General features: G+C 60.2%; 1 protein-coding gene across 6 annotated transcripts; it reads left to right on the top strand.

Annotated features, from left to right (window-relative positions):
- Nucleotides 1–73: 73 nt before the first annotated feature.
- MAP4K2 (mitogen-activated protein kinase kinase kinase kinase 2) lies at nucleotides 74–14,017 on the top strand. 6 transcript variants are annotated; one of them, XM_027090344.1, is made up of 32 exons: nucleotides 75–207; nucleotides 331–388; nucleotides 614–704; nucleotides 791–855; nucleotides 1,160–1,215; nucleotides 1,534–1,581; nucleotides 1,668–1,710; nucleotides 2,105–2,177; nucleotides 2,256–2,387; nucleotides 2,463–2,525; nucleotides 2,893–2,974; nucleotides 3,066–3,173; nucleotides 3,606–3,684; nucleotides 3,844–3,902; nucleotides 4,541–4,584; nucleotides 4,668–4,706; nucleotides 4,801–4,834; nucleotides 4,961–5,066; nucleotides 5,157–5,245; nucleotides 5,323–5,358; nucleotides 5,481–5,565; nucleotides 5,660–5,739; nucleotides 5,826–5,886; nucleotides 5,975–6,092; nucleotides 9,688–9,746; nucleotides 9,827–9,930; nucleotides 10,017–10,194; nucleotides 10,993–11,061; nucleotides 11,185–11,271; nucleotides 11,518–11,588; nucleotides 11,687–11,742; nucleotides 11,846–14,017. In XM_027090344.1, the coding sequence occupies exons 1-32, from the start codon at nucleotides 112–114 to the stop codon at nucleotides 11,931–11,933; spliced, it is 2,457 nt and encodes an 818-aa protein (XP_026946145.1). In that variant the 5' UTR covers nucleotides 75–111; the 3' UTR covers nucleotides 11,934–14,017. The 6 variants fall into 6 exon arrangements, with proteins under 6 accessions (XP_026946148.1, XP_026946145.1, XP_026946144.1 ...); XM_027090343.1 differs by having other exon boundaries at nucleotides 5,323–5,364; XM_027090348.1 differs by lacking the exon at nucleotides 1,160–1,215 and having other exon boundaries at nucleotides 5,323–5,364.
- The last annotated feature ends 806 nt before the right edge of the window (nucleotides 14,018–14,823 follow it).

Below are 14,823 nucleotides of genomic sequence, written 5' to 3'. Positions count from 1 at the left end.
CCCGCCCCCGCGGCCTCTGAGCCACCGGCGCCCGCCTCGGCGGTCCCACCCCGCCCCGCCCCGCGCCGCCCCGCGCCGGCTCCGCAGCTCGCGCCCGCCCGGCGCCGGGCCATGGCGCTGCTGCAGGATGTGTCGCTGCAGGATCCGCGGGACCGCTTCGAGCTGCTGCAGCGCGTGGGGGCCGGGACCTATGGCGACGTCTACAAGGTGCGCCGGGCGGCGGGACGGACGGGAGAGAGAAGAGGAGGGTACGCGCTCCGCGCCCTGCTGCGGGATCCGGCCCCCAGCCCCGCCCCTCCTCATCTCGCTTCACCCCCTCCGCCCCTGCAGGCCCGCGACACGGTCACGTCCGAACTGGCTGCGGTCAAGATAGTCAAGCTAGACCCAGGTGAGGGCCCGGAGCCAGGGCCTCAGCGCTGGAGGGAGGGCAGAGGGCCGCAGAGCGGGCGCGGTGTGAGAGTTGACATTTCCGAGACCCCCTGAGAGGCAGGCCCCGGGAGGTACTGTCCGCTGGCACCTGTCTGCCCTGGAGAGAGGAGGCACTCTGTGCCCATTCTGCAGATGGGGGCATTGAGTTAAGGCGGCCCCCTTCATGATGCCCTGTGTTTCCCAGGGGACGACATCAGCTCCCTTCAGCAGGAAATCACCATCCTGCGTGAGTGCCGCCACCCCAATGTGGTGGCCTATATTGGCAGCTACCTCAGGTGAGGCTGCTTTATCCCCTTGCTTACCCCCAGGCAGCCCCCATATGGCCCTACCATGTGCCCACCCCAGCTCTGTGTCACCCCAGGAATGACCGCTTGTGGATCTGCATGGAGTTCTGCGGAGGGGGGTCCCTGCAGGAGATTTACCACGGTGAGGGCCAGGACTCCAGGCCACAGAGGGTCACAGCCTTCTTCCCATCCCCACTGCAACGCAGGGCCGGAGGGGAGAGCTGGGGCCCTGGATTTGGGCCCCTTTCCACTTCTCACTAGCTGTGTGACCTTGAGAGAAATGCTGTCCTTTTCTGGGCTGTATATCCCAGCCTATGTCGGGAGGGGATGTGGCCAACTCCCCTTTCACCAGCAATGCCTGCTGCTTACCCCACACAGGGTGGATCCTGGGAGGGTCAGCATATCCCCCCAGACCCCCCTGCCAGCCCTTACCCCTCCCATTTCAGCCACCGGGCCCCTGGAGGAACGGCAGATTGCCTATGTCTGCCGAGAGGCACTGAAGGTAGCTGGGCCCATAGGGCTACTCACACCCCCAGTCCCCTGGAGCAGGGCAGGGAGCCCAGCTGGCCAGTGTGTGTGTTGGGGGGTGGGGTGGGTGGAGTGCTCAGGCAAAGGTGCCTGAGGGGCTGTGGGTCCTGCGGGGAAGGGGCCCCAGCCGTGTTGCCGGAAGCAGCCCATTTCCCTTTTGGCTCAGTCATTTCCTGTTTGGGGAGAGGGGAGGAGGAAGCAGCTTGGGTGGGGGGCCCCAGTCCTGAGAGGGGGTTCAGGAGAGGTGGGATATACTGGGTAGCTGCTCTCAGGGGCTCCTCTTCGTCCCCAGGGGCTGCACCACTTGCATTCTCAGGGGAAGATCCACAGAGACATCAAGGTAGGGGTCTGGCCAAGGGCATCGTGGGAGGGAGGAGGAGGCTCTCGGGGGCACCAGACGGGATTCTCTCTCCTCCATTCCCACAGGGAGCCAACCTTCTCCTCACCCTCCAGGGAGATGTCAAGCTGGGTCAGTATTGACACAATCAGGGTGAGGGTTCTATGGGAGCTCCTGGAGTCTTAGAGCCTACTTTCAAGTGCAGCTTGTTCTTGAGCAAGTCATTTTACCACTTGAGCCTCAGTTTCCCCATTTAGAAAGTGGAGCAGTTCTCCCTTCCTGCTAGAAGTTGGATGTGGTTGGGTCCGTATGGAGTCTAACATGGGACCGGGCACTTGGTCGTGGAGAGAAGGTGGTTGACCCCTCCCAGGAGGGGACCTGGCTTTGCCTTGTGCCTGTGGCAGTTGTGGCTGAACCTGGGCTGCCTGTTTTCTGAGCCTGCCAGGTGCATCCTGAGCCTGAGCCCTGAAAGGGGGTGGGGAGTGGCAGCCAGAGGTCGGGTGAGAGCAGCTCTTTCTCCCTGTAGCTGACTTTGGGGTGTCAGGCGAGCTGACGGCGTCTGTGGCGAAGAGGAGGTCTTTCATTGGGACTCCATACTGGTGAGGCTGCACCTCTGGCTGAGGGGGTGGGGGCCACAGCGGGGCACCCGGCCGTCTCATCTGTGACCCCGCCTCTAGGATGGCCCCGGAGGTGGCCGCCGTGGAGCGCAAAGGTGGCTACAATGAGCTGTGTGACATCTGGGCCCTGGGCATCACCGCCATCGAGCTGGGCGAGCTGCAGCCCCCTCTCTTCCACCTGCACCCCATGAGGTCAGCTGGATACTTGCCCCTCGCCTGACCCCAAGAGCCCTGTGACCCTCGACCCCTGACCTGTGGTCTCCACAGGGCCTTGATGCTGATGTCAAAGAGCAGCTTCCAGCCGCCAAAGCTGAGAGACAAGACTCGCTGGTGAGGGCCCACATCCCTTGCTGGGGCCCCCTTTTCAGCCCAGCCCCATGGGGGCAGAGGAGCCTTCTGCCACCCCCCAGGGTGCAACCTCGAGGGCCCTGCCCTCTCTGGGCCTCCACAGACCATCCGCGGGAGAGGCCTGGGCCCTGCCTCGGGGCTGGGGACCAGCGTGGACAAAGAAGAAGGGCAGATGGTTGATGATGGAGGCGCTGCCGTGTCGCAATAGCAGTGTTGCTCAGGCCAGCTGCCCTTGGTCTCAGGCTGGCTCCTTCCTGGGCAGGCCCAGCAGACTCCTCAGGAGTGGTGGCAGGATGGCCTGCCTGAGGGCTAATCTGGGCCTGCGGGTGGGGTCTCTTGTATCCACTAGGACCCAGTATTTCCATCACTTCCTCAAGCTTGCCTTGACCAAGAACCCCAAGAAGAGGCCAACAGCAGAGAAGCTCCTGCAGGTGGGAGGTAGGGGGGTGGGGCAGGGGGCTAGATGCTCAGAAGCAGGGACCCGGAGGCCAGGGACCAACCTGCACCCCCTCCATCCTCCAGCACCCCTTCACGACCCAGCAGTTGCCTCGGGCTCTCCTCACACAGCTGTTGGACAAGGCCAATGACCCCCACCTGGGAACCCCCTCCCCAGAAGACTGTGACCTGGAGGTAAGTGAGAGCCGCTGGGGACTGGGTTTTGGCCTGGTCTGGTCATAGGCATGCAGAGGTGACAGAAGTCAAGGGCCCTTCAGCCTGTGTGTTTCCAGCACATGGAGCTTCAGTCTGGTCGAGCCCACCCATTAGGAATCTTCCCTGAGCCGGTTTGCCTCCTTGTCGCCCCACTGTGATAGGTTCTTGCCCTTGGCCCAGCGTGACTGTGACCCTAGTTAAGCCATCTTCTGCTTTCTCTGTGATCTTTGGCGAGTTACTGGCCTCTCTGTGCTGGTTTTCTCATCTGTGAAACGAGGGTGCCATTTAATCTCGCGATAATCTCAGGGCGTTTTCGTGAAAACAGACACGTCAGTGTGTGTTAAGCAGCTCGAGGAATACCTGGTGTGAGGTGAGCGTGGACATGTGTCCGCTGTCTGTGCTCTCTTATAGACTTACGACATGTTTCCGGACACCATTCACTCCCGGGGGCAGCATGGCCCAGCCGAGAGGACCCCCTCGGAGATCCAGTGTGAGTCTGCTTTGGTGGGGGGCTGTGTGGATTGGCGGCTGTGTGTGGACTTGGTGGGGGGCTGTGTGGATTGGGGGGCTGTGCGTGTGGATCTGGTGTGAGTTAAGGGGTCAGTCCTGAGGCTCTGGCCCCCCTAACCCCTGGATCTGGGCCCTCCAGTTCACCAGGTGAAGTTTGGTGCCCCACGAAGGAAGGAAACAGACCCACTGAATGAGCCGGTGAGGGGCTGGCGGTGTGGCAGGGTGGGGCAGAGGGCTGGGCTGGGGAGCTGTGCGGGTGACCGAGCACCTCAAACTCAGGAGCCGTGAAGCAGCAGCAGCCTGGCCCTCGGCCCGGGAGAGCTGTCCAAGCAGGCCTGTCCGCCCAGGGACCCGGAAGCCTGGGGGCTCCTCCTGGGGCAGGTTGTTTTGGACAGTCGGCTGGGGGTGGCAGGGTGACCACGCCATTCTAAAACGTGGGCCTGTCACTCGTCTGAGGACGCCCCCGCCCCCTTCGGCACGTTCTTCTCTGCCTCAGTCGCTGTGACTGCTGGGTTGGCTGACTCACCATCTCTGCTCTCTCGCTGTCTCTACTTATCAGCATCTTTCTCACCCACACGATCTCAGTCCCTCCCTGCCCTTTTCTCTCACTGTCTCTCTGTCTCCTTCTCTCTCCTTGTTTGTCTGTTTGGCCCTTTTTCACACTTTCTTGGCCTCTCGTTGTCTTTCTCACAGTTCTCCTGCTTGTTACCAATCTCACTTTCCATCTGTCTGTCTGTCTGCCATCTCTCTCTCCCACAATCTCTCCAGCACTCTCTTACGTTGCCTGTCTGTCTCTCTGCCTCCCTCCCGGTCTTTCTGACTCGGTTTCCCCACAGTGGGAAGAGGAGTGGACGCTGCTGGGAAAGGAGGAGCTGAGCTCGTGAGTGAGGGGGGTGGGGGAGCTGTGGGGGGGGAGGGGCAGGAGGAAAGGCTGACCTCTGATCCCTTCCCCTCTCTACCCAGGAGCCTGCTGCAGTCAGTCCAGGAGGCTCTGGAGGAAAGGTGAGGGGCCAGGGCCCGGAGGAGGTGGGGGGCAGCTGGGCTCAGGACCCAGTCACATCTCACACCTCATCTCCCTCTGGTTTGTCCCCGACAGGAGCCTGACCATCCGGCCAGCCTTGGAACTCAAGGTACGGAGAGGAGGGGAGCGGGGGATGGGGATGGGGGGCAGTGCGATAGCGGGTGCAGTTGGGGTGGGGGTAGGTTACAGGGTCACCTGCTAACAGCTGGGCTGGGTCCGCTGACCCTCCTGCCAGGAGCTGGACTCCCCAGATGATACCATAGGAACCATCAAGAGGGCCCCGTTCTTGGAGCCATCCCCCACTGAGCCTCCGGCTGAGGACCTTCAATCCAGCCTCCCAGGTGAGCCCCAGGCTCCAGGGACGAGGAGGCAGGCCCCTGGAGGCAGGGGGCGGTCCAGGACCGGAATTCACGGCAGGTCTGTGCCTGCAGGAACCGCACCTGCACCTCTCCCATGCCCTGACAGCCCCCCGCTGCTCTCCACTGCCTGGGCTACCGTGAAGCACCGGGAAGATCATGAGGTAAGGCGGTGCTGTAGGGGGGGGTCGGGGAGATGGGAGGCTGGGGGTGTGGCCCTGACTCCTTTCTTCCCTCCCAGAGGTCATCCTGCCGTGGGCTCCCCCCGACCCCCAAGGTGCACGTAAGCGTTTGCGCATGGCTCCGCCTCCCCACCGCCTTCTGCCTCACCGCCTGTGGCTCCCCCTGCCCCGTCCCCCCACCTGGTGCTTCCTCATCAGCCTCTTGCCTCCTCTCCAGATGGGCGCCTGCTTCTCCAAGGTCTTCAATGGCTGCCCCCTGCGGATCCACGCTGCTGTCACCTGGATTCACCCTGTCACCCGGGGTAGGCCAGGGGCAGGGAGGAAGCAGGAGCCTGGGAATCCCCAGCTTGGGCCAGGGGACGTGGCTGACCTCTGACTCCATACCCAAACCTGCAGACCAGTTCCTGGTGGTGGGGGCCGAGGAAGGCATCTACACCCTCAACCTGCATGAACTGCATGAGGATACGCTGGAGAAGGTGAGGCCCGGCTGGCGGGGGAGGGCCGAGGGCCTTGGGCGTCTGGGGTGCTGACCCCTGTCCATCTATGGCTCTGTGGCCTCCAGCTGATTTCACACCGCTGCGCCTGGCTTTACTGCGTGAACAACGTGCTGCTGTCACTCTCAGGTACAGTTGGGGCAGGCGGGGGCAGGGCCAGCGCCCCACCCACCAACACTCTCTGAGCCCCTCTCCCCTCCGTCCCATCCCCCCGCAGGGAAATCCACGCACATCTGGGCCCACGACCTCCCAGGCTTGTTTGAGCAGCGGCGGCTACAGCAACAGGTCCCCCTCTCCATCCCCACCAATCGCCTCACTCAGCGCATCATCCCCAGGTCAGGGACCCTGGGGAGCCTGGCCCTGCGGGGATGAGGGAGGAGAGAGAGGCAAAGGGACAGAGCCAGGGCTGGAATGCAGCCTTTCCTGGTACTGAGACTGTTGGGATCTTAGACACGTCACTTGGCCTCTCTGAGGCCCGGTTTCCTCATAGGTCAATATAGTTGGTAGCCTCCCCTGCCCCTGCACCCAGACCTGTCAGGAGGGAAGGAGACAGGGCATGTGAATGTACCTCGCAAGCTCTGGGAGCTGCGGTGGGTAGGCTGTGGGGCAAATGTTTCCTGAGTACCTACTATGCGGCAGGTCTTAGGCTGGGCTTAGGGATGACAAATCAAATGAGTTCTTGACAGTTAGCTCCTGGGACTGAGGTGCGCCAGGGGGAGAGCTGGAAGGGGTGGGGAGGCCTCAGAGAGGCCAGGCGAGCTCGCGGCGTTGACAGAGCGTTGGGGGTCTTCCAGGCAGATGAGTTAGGGAACAGCCTTCTAGCAGTGGGAGGAACAAGTGTGAATTCTCCTAGGCGATCGGGGGAGTTAAAAGGTGTTTGGCCCGAGCGAGGACGGGGAGCAGCCCAAGAGGAAGCTGCACAGGTGGCAGAGGCCTGCCGTTGACTCCAGGCCCAGGATCTGGGCTTTGTCTGACTGGTAGCGGACCCGGAGCATCTTAGAAGGATCCCTCTGTACGTCAATCAGGATTTTTCCCGTTGCAGGTGATTCAACTCACCGGCTTAAGCACAACGGCTCGTGTAGGAGTAGGCTCAGCTGCATGTCCAGCTGGATCCAGGCTTAAATGGCATCCTCAGGCATCTTCCTGCATCTCCTGGCTCTGTTTTCCTCTTGTCACCTTCATTCTCACGCAGGCTTTCTTGTCCAGTGATGGCTGCCTGCAGGTCCAGGCCAGCTTCCACTAGCTAACAACCCAGTGGAACTGGAACCTCTGTTTCCAAGTAATTCCCACAAAAGTCCAGGGCCAGTTCTCACTGGCCTAGCTTAGGTCCATGCCTACCCCTGGGCTAGTCACTGTGGAAGGGCATGAGGAGCCAGGGCCCAGGCCTGCGTCCCGTGCCCTCTCTTGGAGCTGGGGGACGGAGAGAGGGGCTTGTCTGGGCAGATGGAAACAGGAACATCTGCTGGCCTCTCTGGTGACAGTGGGAAGGAGGAATGGAGGGGGAGGCTGGCGAGAGGGCCTGGAAGGGAGGCCGGTGTAGTGACCCAAGGCAGTGTAGGGCAGTGAGAACTAGATGGACTCGAGCAATATTTAGGAAGTGGGATTGACAGGATTTGGGGACTAATCAGAGTGAGCTGGAGGGAAAGGGAGGGACCGGGAGACCCCAGAGAGCAGACTGTGGTGCGTTTACAGGGCAGTAGAGTCCCTCATTCAGCCATTCAGCACCCGGTATGCGCCAGGCAGTGTCCTGGGCGTGAGATACACTTGGGAACTGGAGACCCTTATATTCCCAAGACCCTCCTGTTGAGACAGACAACAGCGGACATGAGAAGGAGTCTATGCGGTGGTGACACAGAGGGGAAAGTGCCCCGTGGAGAAGGGCAGGGTGGTCAGGAAAGACCTCGCTGAGAAGGTGCTTTTTGAGCAAAGACTCGGAGGGGTTGATGGAGCAAGTCCTGAGGGTATCTGGGGGGCTGGAGCCGTCCTGCCTGTATGAGGAACAGCAAGGAGCCCAGTGAGTCCAGATGGACGGAGTGAGAGGGAGCTGGCCTCCGAGGGCTCTGTAGTCACAGTGAGGGCTTTGCCCCTGACTTAGAGCAGCCTGAGGGCCGCTGCAGAGGAGCGGCATGACTGAGGTTTTCACGGGTCACTCTGGCTGCTGAGCTGGGAGGAGACTGGAGGGGACGCGGGCGGATGCGGAGACCCATCAGGAGGCTGTGGCACCATCAGGTGGGACATGATGGCGGCTTGGGCCAGGGAGGCCGTGAAGGAGTAGAAAAGCGGTCAGAGTCTAGTTTTATTTTGAAAACTGAACCAACAGGATTTCCGGACAGTTGGTGGATGGAAGAGAAAGGGGAGTCAAGGATGACTCCAAGCTTTTGGCCTAGGCAATGGGAAGGATGGAGCTGTCATCAGCTGTGGGTGGAGCAGAATTCAGTGTTGTCACATGGAGTTTGAAATGTGCAAGTGGGGCCTCGGCCCTTGGCGGGGGCTGGGGGGTGGGGGATGGCGCTGAGTTCTGAGCGGGGAGGCGGGCTGTGGGCTTAGACATCGTCATGACCCGGTGGGTGGTGGAAGCCGGTGAGGAGGGCATGGGAGGCCGGGCCGAGGGGAGATGAGGGGCCCAGGGCCATGATTCAGCGGGCTCGCCTGAGGAGCACATCGGGAGCCCCGTGGCCTTGGGGCTTCCTGACCTCAGTCCGAAGCCAACCTCTGCTTTGGCCCAGGACCTGCAGGAAACAGGCCCATTACAGGCCCAAGTCACAGGCAGCTTTGGGTGTGTGTTTGGGAAATCACAGTATCACAGCAGAGATCTCGAATTGTTGGGAAAAAAACCAAAAAATGTCCGCCTCTGTCCCATCTGAAGGCCAGCTGGGAAAGAGAGTGGAAGGAACAAGGGGAGAGAGGAGAGTGAGGACAGAGGCGGAGACAGAGGTGCTGGCTTCCTTGGCGGGGCCCACATCCCAGCAGAGGGTGCAGACAGGGCTGGGTCAGTGGGAGGAGGTGGCAGGGCTGCTGACGTGTAGCCCTGTTCCCCAAGGGAAGAAGCAGGTTTGGAAGGTCCCCTGAGGGTTTGGGGGACAGCCAGTAACCAAAGGAGGGACCCCGCTTCTCCCTCGGCACCCGCTGGTCCCCCCCTGGAATAGCCTGCCCTGAAGCAGGAGAGGGCAGGGCGTTTGCCGTTTTCTGGGGAGTCGTCATGTTCTCGGCCCGGCTTGCTCATCTGTGACTTGCAGTGTGTCAGGTGGGGACCGGCCCTGAGTGCTCTGGCCGCCGGAGGAGCTGGAGGCCGCATTAGCTTGCCGTCCTCCCACACCCTCGTTTTTTTCAGTTATTTCTTTATTTACACCCTGCCTTTGCCTAACAAGTATTTTCGATGACTGAAAATAGGTGGGAAAGTAATAATAACGGGATGAGAAAAGTTAGCCTTTTGTGAGGGCACCTGATGTGGCAGGCTCTGCTGCACGCTCCTCCCCTGAGTTAACTCATTTAGGCCTCACTGCGACCCTGTGAGGGGGGTACCACGGTTATCCCCAGGCTGCAGGTGAAGCAGTTGAGGCCCGGAGAGGTCAAGTCCTGAGGGTACTGCTGGTGAAGCTGCAGGTGAAGCAGGTGAAGCAGTTGAGGCCCGGAGAGGTTCAGTGCCTTGCCCCAAGTCACACGGTGAGAGGTAACTCTGTGATCCAAACCCCTGGACTGGATGTACACGCTCCAGGCTGTATAGCGGGTGCTGGAGCCACAAGCACTGCATCACATCCTGCGCGATTCACAGTTTCGTGGCTTCTCGGATACTCGGGCCAGGGGCTTGACCTCTCTGAGCCTCTGCCACCTGTGAGGCGGGGAAGGTGTTAGTACCGTCCCCTTAGGGCTCTGCAGGGGGCCTTGCCCAGGGTGGCACCCGTGACGCCTGCCCTGGTTGCCACCCCACAGGCGCTTTGCCCTGTCCACCAAGATTCCTGACACCAAAGGCTGCCTGCAGTGTCGCGTGGGTAAGAGCTGGGTGTGGTGGGCGGGGCCGGGGGGGGCGCGGGTGGGCACAGCCCCGGCCCCACCACCCCCTCTCTCGCAGTGCGGAATCCGCACACAGGCAGCACCTTCCTGCTGGCCGCGCTGCCCACCAGTCTGCTTCTGCTGCAGTGGTATGAGCCGCTGCAGAAATTCCTGCTGCTAAAGGTGCGGTGCCGGTGGGGGGACCCCCGGGCGGGTGGCAGGGTTTCTGGGAGGAGAAATGTAGACCTGAGCGCCCCTGCTGCCCCCAGAACTTCTCCAGCCCCTTGCCCAGCCCAGCAAGGATGCTGGAGCCGCTGGTGCTGGATGGGAAGGAGCTACCACAGGTGTGCGTGGGGGCTGAGGGCCCCGAAGGGCCTGGCTGCCGCGTCCTGTTCCATGTCCTGCCGCTGGAGGCTGGCCTGACGCCGGACATCCTCCTCCCACCCGGTGAGCTGGAGGGCCAGGCTGCTGTATGTGAGTGTGTGCATGTGCGTGTGATATATATATATAGAGAGAGAGAGGGGGAGAGGGGGAGGGGAGGGGGAGGGAGGGGGAGGGAGGGGGAGGGAAGGGAGAGGGGGAAGTTCCTCACAGCTTATGGCTCCCCGGAGACCTTGGGGACCCGAAGCTCCAAGCTTCTCTTCAGCTCAGCAGCTAAGAAAACCTGACCAACCCTGCAGGGGCTGCAGGGGCTGCAGGGACAGAGCCAAGCTGGGGAAGGCAGGTGCCAGAGGCCTCCATTCTGAGCAAGGAAGGACACTGGGTGTTGGGACAGCTCAGGGGAGCAGAGTGAGTGGCAGTGGGTAAAGAAGGGGGAAGGTGCCCTGGACCAAGTCCTTGCGGTAGCCCAGACCCCCAGCCAGGGGTCCCATGGGATTTTACTCTTGATCCCCACAATGGCCCTGCAAGGTAGGCATCGTCGTGCCTGGGTTACAGATGAAGAAACTGAGGCCCAGAGATTCGAGGTCACACAGTGACTGGGTCATGAAGCCTGGCTCTCCTGGCTCCAGAGCCTCTGCCCCCCAAAGCCTCCCTGGGCCTCAGCCCTGCCGCTTGTGATGGGTCACTTTGCTGCCAAGCATCAGTTCCCCTGCTGTGCAGTGAGACTGGGCATCGTGACCCCACCCAGCTATTGCGCAATGCACTGTGGGGAAAGCCGGCTGATGCACACCCCCAGCTCTTCCTCTTGGGGCCAGAGCGGGGCTGGTGGCTCAGCCAGGCTTTGTCTCCCTTCTCTGCCTGCAGAGGGGCTTCCGGGCTCAGCCCAGCAGGTGATCCAGGTGGACAGGGACACAGTCCTAGTCTGCTTTGACCGTGAGTGTTCCTGGTATCAGGGCTGGGGGCTAGAAGCGGGTGGTGAGGGAGGCCAGGTGGGTCTGTCTCCCCAGAAGGGGGCCACCCCGCCCCGCCCCGCCCACCAGCCCGCCCCCTGTATAGGCTGCGTGAGGATCGTCAACCTGCTGGGCGAGCCCACGGTGACACTGGCGCCTGTGCTGACCTTTGACTTCCCCATTGAGACTGTGGGTAAGTGAGCAGACAGAGGTGGGGGTGGGAGTATCCCTGGCCTGGAGCACATGATGTGGCCCCGGGGCCTGGGGCTGGCAGCAGGACAAGGAGGCAGGTCCCCCAGCCCCTCTTGAGAGCCATGTTGGTCACCTGCGGCCCAGTCCGTGAGGTCCTCTGTGGTCCAGACCTGGGCCCAGGGTGTAGCTGGGGGAGCCAGTGTCCCCAGGGCAGGTGCAGGGCTGATGGCCGCCTGGCCGCTCCTAGTGTGTCTGCAGGACAGTGTGCTGGCCTTCTGGAGCCATGGGATGCAAGGCCGCAGCCTGGACACTAATGAGGTGAGTGACACTCAGGACCCTGGTGGCTCCCCACCCAGGTGTCCCCACCTTTTAGGAGAGGACCTCTGGGGCAGCCTCAGTCCCCCTTTTCTTCCCAGGTGACCCAGGAGATCACAGACGAGACAAGGATCTTCCGAGTGCTTGGGGCCCACAGGTAGGACACAGTGCCCCGGCCTCCCCTTCAGACGCTCTCCAGGCCAGGTGGAGGTGCCCAAGTGTCTTCCCACCTTGCTCACTTCAGGTTCTCTCCCCTCCAGAGACATCATCCTTGAGAGCATTCCCACCGACAAGCCGGGGGCTCACAGCAACCTCTACATTCTCACAGGCCATCAGAGCAGTTACTGAGCCAGTGGGCCGGCCTGGCCGGGGGCATCCCCCGCCCACTCCAGGCCTTAGCAGCAGTTCTTTTAGGCAGAGGGGCCCCTCCCAGATCAGAGGAGCCCAGGCCTCGGCTCTGCTGGTCTGAAGGGCAGAAATCCTGAGAAGAGTTTGGGGGCTGGGGAGGGTAAGGGTGCCTACCCCACACCTCTGCAATAACTGGACCAGAGGAAGCTGCTGTCACCTCCCCCTCCCCGGCGGGCAGCCAGTCCCCAGTGCCCCCTGGCAGGGGCCCTGGGCTGGTTGGGGGCAGGCCCGGGGCTATCCATTCCATTCGGTTCCACATTTCCTTTCCACTCTTCCTGCCAAGAGCCTGCCCCTGTGCTCTGTCCTGGGGAACATGGTATTTAAAAGAGAGACTATATTGGTATTAAAGCTGGTTTGATTTTATTCCACTGGTCCCTCTGGTTTGGGGGGAGCTGAGCCCACCTGCCTCATCTCCCTCTACCTCTCCCTCCAGGACACCTTTCTTTCTTTCTGTGGCACCAGGTGCTGTGGATATAACATGGAAGGGAGGCCACCAGTGTTCTGGTGGCTCTCATGGGGAGCCAGGCAGAGGTGAGGGGGAGGCCATGGCCCTCTGTGGCATCTCAGGGTCTCTGTGTCTTCCTGGGCTCCCTTGCTCAGGATGAGCCCTCAGCCTTGCAGTGTGAGGTCTCTTTTGTGGCCAAGGAGTCATGCAGATGGGGCCGGGGGAGGCACTAAACAAGGGACTCGTCCGAGCACCCCTGTCCCATATGAGATCTCACCAGGTAGCCTATGGAAGGGCCCAGGAGAGGCCCGCCAAGGGCTGCTCCACCCAGCGCCAGGGAGGCTGCAGCCTTTGGAGACAGCCTGCCCTGACCTGTATCCCCCACCCAGGCCTGGGGCTGCCTCCCGGCCTCCCACCTGCTGCCTGGATATCAGTTGCTCTGTCAGGCCAGGATTACTGAACATGGGTGTGCTCACCAAGCTAGACTCTGGGAAGATCAGCCTGTGTCCATTTAGCAAGAATTCCCAGAGGATCTCTTCAGTGCCTATCCCTGGGCTCCCAGAGGGGCCCCTACCAAGATGTGGACCCGCCCCCAGTGAGGGGAGCTGCCCTTGCTGGAGCCTGCATCTCGAGGGCACATTCGTCCACCTGTTGCTGGCCTTGTGCTTTGCATCGCCATTCTCCTACATTTCCCTCTTAGCGGGCTCCACACCCCCAGACCAGGGAGCCCCCTGTGGCCCCAGGCACTGACCAGGCTGCTCCGTGGACAGAGACCCCTGACCCTTGACCCCAGGTACCTGGAGAGGACTTTCAGCCCACAGAGCAGCAGGCAGCAGACAGTGCCACCTTGTGGCAGGTTGCCCCAACACTCTAAAGGAGGGTTGGGGGGTGTCAGAATGTAATGTGCCAAAGCAGGGGTGCCTGGGAAAAGCAGGGGCCCCTGATAAAATATTTGCTGCCAGCAGAGTCTGGCCACCAGCCAAAGAAAGGCCAAGAAGCCAGGGAATATGCACTGAAAGACCAAAATTGTTATTTTATCTGTATGTTTTTTAATAGGTAGCCCTTGGCCATAGGTACACAATTTTTAAAAAAATACAAAGTAAATACAATGAGAAGTCTCCTATTCAGGTCCCAGTTACTTATAAACCTTCTGGAAGTACTTATGCATATTTAAGAAGTAATGGTATGCTTTAGTCTTCCCTGTTTCTTACATACACGGTAATATATTCCACACACTGTTCTAATCTTGCCCTTTAAGATCTGTCCTGGAGGGAATTCCCCGGCGGTCCAGGGGTTAGGACTCCGTGCTTTCACTGCCGAGGGCCCGGGTTCGATCCCTACCCGGGATACTAAGATCCCGCAAGCTGAGTGAGTGGCCAAAAAAAAAAAAAATCTGTCCTTAAGAGCTTTCCATGATCCGTGCCTCCCACTTCGTTCTTTTATAGCTGGTGTTCCACTGTATGGGTTTCCCATAACTAATGTGAATTAACTGTAGTTAGATCCCTATTGATGGAAATTTCAGTTGTTTCTACTAGTTTGCTATTACAAATGATGCAGCAATAAATACTCTTATGCCATTGCCACTGTGTAGGTATTCAAGTGTCCCGTAGGATTAATTCCCGGAAGTGGCCTTGCTGGGTCAGAGCTGGCTGTCTTTGTCCTTGTGACAACTACTGTCACACTGCCCTCCCTGGGCAGAAGCCTCTGGGATGGGTCAGATCAGCCTCTGTAAGCCATCCCGTGGGTCAGCAGAAGAGGCTAGGGCACCCCAGGATGTTCGGGTAGCTGGCCCATAGCCGAGTCAAGTGAGGGTCAAGGTGAGAGGTGACAACCAGAATGTGCGCTTCAAGACAGCAGGGCATCGGCCGTGCTCACAGTGGTATGTCCAGTGCCTGGTCACTGCCTGGTGCACAGAAGGCCCTCAGTCATGCTTTCTGAGTGAAGGAATGAGCGTGATATTGTGAAGAGGAGGCCCTAGAGTTGGGCCCCCGGACTGGATGAGTTTGCTGAGCTGTGTTTTCCCCAGGTAGACCATGTCCTAAGTCTATCTGCAGGGTATAGGGAGGATTGGAAGTATTGTAGTACACATAATGCAATGACACAGATGAATCATAGAGATGTAATGCTGAGTGAAAACAGCAAATTGCATAAAATGACACACAGTATGATAGCAAAAATAAGCAAAACTAAACCATCTATTGTTTGGTGATTTAAGCACGTGTGATAAAACACTTAGGAGATCAGGGGAAGAAACAGCACAAAATTCACATGGTGGCCCCTGTGAGGGGAGTGGGAATGGGGTAAGGAAGGATCCCAGGAATTTGCAAAGGTGTTGGTAATATCTTGCTTCTCAGGCTGTGTGGTGGGTTCATGAGTATTCGATTT

The sequence above is a fragment of the Aethalodelphis obliquidens genome, unplaced genomic scaffold (assembly GCF_003676395.1).
Source record: "Aethalodelphis obliquidens isolate GAN/ISIS:26980383/991018 unplaced genomic scaffold, ASM367639v1 scaffold69, whole genome shotgun sequence".
Taxonomy (NCBI): Eukaryota; Metazoa; Chordata; class Mammalia; order Artiodactyla; family Delphinidae; genus Aethalodelphis; species Aethalodelphis obliquidens.
The sequence above is the reverse complement of the archived record's forward strand: the minus strand, read 5'-3'. Positions and strand labels throughout refer to the sequence as shown.

Excerpts from the sequence above, each read along its gene's own strand:
- MAP4K2 (XM_027090343.1), top strand. The coding sequence starts at position 112 with ATGGCGCTGCTGCAGGATGTGTCGCTGCAGGATCCGCGGGACCGCTTC. Across the intron at positions 208-330 it reads CCTATGGCGACGTCTACAAG|GCCCGCGACACGGTCACGTC; the intron begins GTGCGCCGGGCG and ends CCGCCCCTGCAG. Across the intron at positions 5,067-5,156 it reads CCTTCAATCCAGCCTCCCAG|GAACCGCACCTGCACCTCTC; the intron begins GTGAGCCCCAGG and ends CTGTGCCTGCAG.